General features: G+C 40.9%; 1 protein-coding gene across 1 annotated transcript in view; it reads left to right on the top strand.

Moving 5' to 3' along the window:
* The window catches only part of LOC104751067, a 3409-nt gene continuing 1905 nt past the window's right edge, over positions 3497–5000 (top strand). The window contains exon 1 of the mRNA XM_010472947.2: positions 3497–4949. Within this exon, the coding sequence (XP_010471249.2) occupies positions 4865–4949 (85 nt within the window). The 5' untranslated portion in view covers positions 3497–4864. The remainder of the gene's footprint in view (positions 4950–5000) is intronic.

Here is a 5000-nt window from a genome sequence, read left to right as displayed (position 1 = left end):
AATCCAAGATTAAACCACCATCAACTCTCGAGGTCTACATTTCGTCGTTATATTTATACTCACGTCCTAGGCATTGCTTGCTCCCAAATCCTCCACCCTTAGGTTGCAACCTTCGAGCCAACCGATCTCACTCTTAGACCAACGTCTTCGAGTTATACCGTCTCACTCTTGGATCACAATCCTCAAGATCTCGGTATCAGGGGAACTACGCATCTCCTCAGGGGAACCTCATCCCCTCTGCCACTCTCGGAGCCCTCAGCCCCTCGAGCTATCGGTATTCAGGGGAATCACCATCCCCTTTGGAGCAACAACCCATAACGACTATAAACATCTCTCAACCAAAAGTACCTCATGTGGTCCGAGTATAACATTGCAATGTTACACTTGCCCACTCAACTTCTAATATCCAACTAGATTACCCACCAAACAGAGAAAAATAGTTATTTCAACTGCATATATCGACCAATCCNAACTGCATATGTCCACCTATCCGCCTCTCTAGGTCTGATACCTCTTGAGAATAATCTCATACCGGTCATCTATAACCGCTCCTTCCTCTTAACATAAGGTGGAAAGTCCTCAACATCCGCAGCCCTTGGCTGCACCCCGCCACATGCGGCACAACTGGAGCCTACACCGGTACCCCTCTCGGTAACCGCTCCAACAACATGCCAACAGATCCACCAAGCAATCATCTCGACCCTGGGCTCCACCTGCTGCAACCCCACACCTGGGTTCCCAGCACCCCTAGCACGCTCACCGGCTAACCCCCTCTGGTCCCTCCTAATACGCTTGCGACCCTCTGACGTACCTCCTCTTGGAACTCTGGACCACACACTCGCTGGCCTTGGGACCTGCCCGACAATGACCACGACCACGGCCCCGTCCACAACCAACAACTCAAACACCTTAACCACTGATCTTCCAAGAACAGAGGCAAACAAGCATAAAACAAATCAATACCACACAAAGAAACATAACAATAACTCACCGTGAAATCTCATTGAAGGCTCGAAGAGGATGTTCTAGGACTCCATGCCACACACAATTGACTAACTCACATAATCAATCAAAGCATGCAATCTAAAACATCACAACAGAAACCTAGCGAACCCAAACCTAGAACTGTAAGGGCTCTGATACCAAAATGAAACAACCCTTCCTGTTTTTTTTTTAATGCCTTAATTTACTAGTGGTCCCATACCCACTAACATCCTAACAACAATCAATAACCGCGGATAACCAAATACAACAATTTCCATTAAACCAAAAGAATACCAACAACAATAATCCAATAACCAACAATAAAATAGCAAGGTTTCAACATCCTACAATGCTCTATCAACTCAATACTAGCAATCTAACAACAGCTAGACCACAATCAATCAAGCCTCTAGAACATCCTCCTCCTCATCGCCTTTGATCCCACGATCACACTTTGCCTTTACCTGCACACCACAAACAACAATTGAGATGCGTAAGTATTATCACAAATACTTAGTGAGGCCGTCCTCCCATCTACTGGGTTATACACACAAGCATATAAGACTCCTAAGTCAACAAACAACAAGAACATAATCAGTACATCAAACCAGGAAAATAAGACTCGGCAGGTACTAGTGTCGACCGATGCTAACTCGGTGTCGACCGATGCTACAGGAACTGGTGCCGACCAATGCTAAAATGGTGCCGATCGATGCTACTCAAGACGGTGCCGATCGATGCTCCTCACAAGTGGTATCAATCGATGCCTCTTCTGCAGACACGATCTGCGCGAAACTCAGCGACGAGCTCCAATTCCAATCAACACAAATTCGACTCCAAACACGTCTAACCATCTCGGAATTCACTAGAAATCACAAATACAATGTACCCAAGCAAGCAAACACCACAAACCACAAGGAATCACACAAAACAAAGGAGATCTCATGCTTAGATCAACCATGGTCAAGCACTCACCTCAAGAACAGAAGATTGGGGTTGAGAAAACGATGGGACAACACCTCCAGGAGCTTCTCCTTCGTTCCCAGCAACAGCTATCACTTCTCCAGCCTCAGATCTCTCCAAAATCTCCAAGAACAAGCCCAGAAAATCTCAGAAACGTTTTCTCTCTTTCTTTTCACTCAACGGCGACCAAAATGAGACTCTGAAACCCTTAATTCGTCCTTAGACGCTTATAACACGATTTAGGGATTTAATTGAACCAAACCAAACCAACCAGCAATTAAAATGAACCCGACCAAACCGGAAACACATGGTGTCGATCAATGCCCCCAAGGGTGTCGATCGACACCCACACCAAAATTACAAAAATTGGTTCGCGAATGTTACATATATATATATACTTTTTTTTTCCAAATTACAAAAGATCTAGGGAATTTTCGTGAACTTCCATATTGTATGTTGTTTATAAAAGACCAACTAAACGACATCGTGTTCCGGTTATTGTGAAGTCTCCCCAGTTTAGAATATCCTTTGTTGGTCACGAAGTGAAGGTATAGCCGTATAGGCCGGCGAAAGATAAAGCCCAATATGGAAGCGACGTCGTATAAGGCACAACGGTTATCTTCAAATGCACAGAAACGACAACAAACAAAAAAAACACAGAGCAGAGAGAGAGAGAGAGGTGGTGAATCATGGGAATAACAGCTTTTTCATACCTCCACAATAGCACTGTGTTGAATTCATACATTTGACTATTGATCTGGCCTAAACATACATTATGTTTTTGAATTATTGAATTCCGTACCCCAACTTCGAAATCAATACCCCAAATATAAATGTTGTGCCATAACATACAAAAACGTGTTTATGGTCTAACTCTGTTAAGCTTTCGTTTAATCAAAATGACGTGGATTCCACGTGTGTGCAGTGATTCAAAACGACGTCGTTTTGAGAAAACAGAAAATCTAACATTTTGGCCAAGCAGAGAATCTAAAGTTTCAGATTGACCCGAAATTGAAAATGCCCAAATTTTCGGGTTCCTCCGCCGAGAGAGAGAGTATCGGGAGAGAGGAAGGGAGATTTGGGACAGAAATAAAAAACGACGTCATATTGGCCAAAATATTAGATTTTCTATTTTCCCAAAAAGATGTCGTTTTGAATCGCTGTGCACACTTGGAATCCACGTCATTTTGATTAAACGGAAGTTTAACAGAGTTAGACCATAAACACGTTTTTGTATGTTATGGCACAATATTTATACTTGGGATATTGATTTCGAAGTTGGGGTACAGAATTCGAATATTCAGAAATATAATGTATGTTTAGGCCAGATCAATAGTCAAATGTATTAATTCAACATAAGGCTATTGTGGGGTATGAAAAAGCCGTTTTTCCGTGAATCATGAATGCAAAAGCTTGTACGGAGGAGAAAAAGTTGCGACTTTTCGTAGCCCTTGATACGCTTGATGACACAGGATTATGACATCTGTGCTCTAGGGTTTTCCCGAGTTACCCATTGTCTTGTCTTGTGTATATATACAAAATGTTTCTGATTCCTCTATCTGCCTTTGGCTTATTACTCTGTTTCTGCTTCCTGTGTGATTTTCCCCCTTTGTAAGTGCGATTAGTGATTCCTTTGCGAGTTTCCCCTTTTGGGGGTTTTCTTCTTCTAAGTTGGGATTAGCTTAGCCTTGCTTTGGTATTGTTACGTTTTTTGCTTGGAGCTTGTGGTTAGGTTTTTTTAGCGTTTAATCCTCCTTTAGCTAGTTTGGTCATTCTTTGGTAAAGAAGCTATCACATTGGTTCGATTTAGCCACAACCTCATCTTTGATCTGTTTCTTGGTCATAGGTAAAAATGTCTTCTTTTTCAGGCTAATAAATGTGTTACCTTTAGGGTTTTTTTCTAAGTTGGAACTTGTTTAGCTCGCTCTGGTTTATTACGGCTTTCACTTGTGCATTGACTTTCATTTTTAGTGTGATTAGTGAAAAATGATGGGGGTTTTAGCGTTTAGTTTGGTCATTCTTTGGTAAAGAAGCTATTACATAGGTTTGTCTTATCCACAAACTCATCTTTGATCTGTTTTTTTTCATTGATAAAAATGTCTTCTTTTAGCCTTTTTCAGTGTGATTAATGAACGAGGAGGAGGATTTAGTTGCGTATTAGGGTCTTTTGCTACGGTTTTTTCTTGTTCCATTGCCTTTTCAGTGTGATTAGTGATGAGGAGCTTTAGTTTGGTCATTCTTTGGTAAAGAAGCTATCACACTAGTTCGATTTAGGCGTTTAGCTACAAACTCATCTCTCTGTTTCTTTTCATTGATAGAAGTGTCTTCTTTTTGCCTTTTTCAGTGTGATTAGTGAAAGTTGAGGAGCTGTTAGTTAGTTTTTTTAGTGTTTAATCCTTTGATCATTCTTTGGTAATGAAGCTAGGACATCACATTTGTTCGATTTAGCCACAAACTCATCTTTGATCTGTTTCTTGTCTTTGATAAATATGTCTTCTTTTGCTATTTCTTTGTAAAAATGTCTTCTTTAGCAGTGTGACTAGTGTTACCTTTTAGGGTTGTCTTCTAAGTTGGGAATTATTAAGCTTGCTTTGGTTGGCCACGGTTTTTGCTTGTGAATTACCTTCTGCAGTGAGATTAGTGAAATGAGGAGCTTCTAGTTAGGTTTTTTAGCGTTTAATCCTCCTTTAGTTTAGTCATTCTTTGGTAAACGCACTCTTTTTGCTAGTTCTTTGATCTAATTTGGAATTAAGCAAAGGTCTCCAAAACTCTCTTGCTTTTTCCTATCTTTCGTTGATGCCTTTTGTGAAAATCGGTTCACTATGATTCCCTTCTTAATGTTCTTACCATTTCCTGTTCACATTCATAATGTATTAACATTGAACCTTGTAAGTTTTCAGGGTTGAAGTAATTGCAGATGGCACTCCCCCCCTATGATCCCAGTTTCACAATGGCATTCAGAATCGGCGGAGGGACAGAGATTGTGAATGACCAAGAGCACGGTAAACTTGTCACTCTAGAATATACTCTTTTCTTTTTTTTTTTTTTTTTTT

This window comes from Camelina sativa, chromosome 2, assembly GCF_000633955.1.
Source record: "Camelina sativa cultivar DH55 chromosome 2, Cs, whole genome shotgun sequence".
NCBI classification, from domain to species: domain Eukaryota; kingdom Viridiplantae; phylum Streptophyta; class Magnoliopsida; order Brassicales; family Brassicaceae; genus Camelina; species Camelina sativa.
Note: the sequence above shows the minus strand (reverse complement) of the source record. Positions and strands in the feature narration are given on the sequence as shown.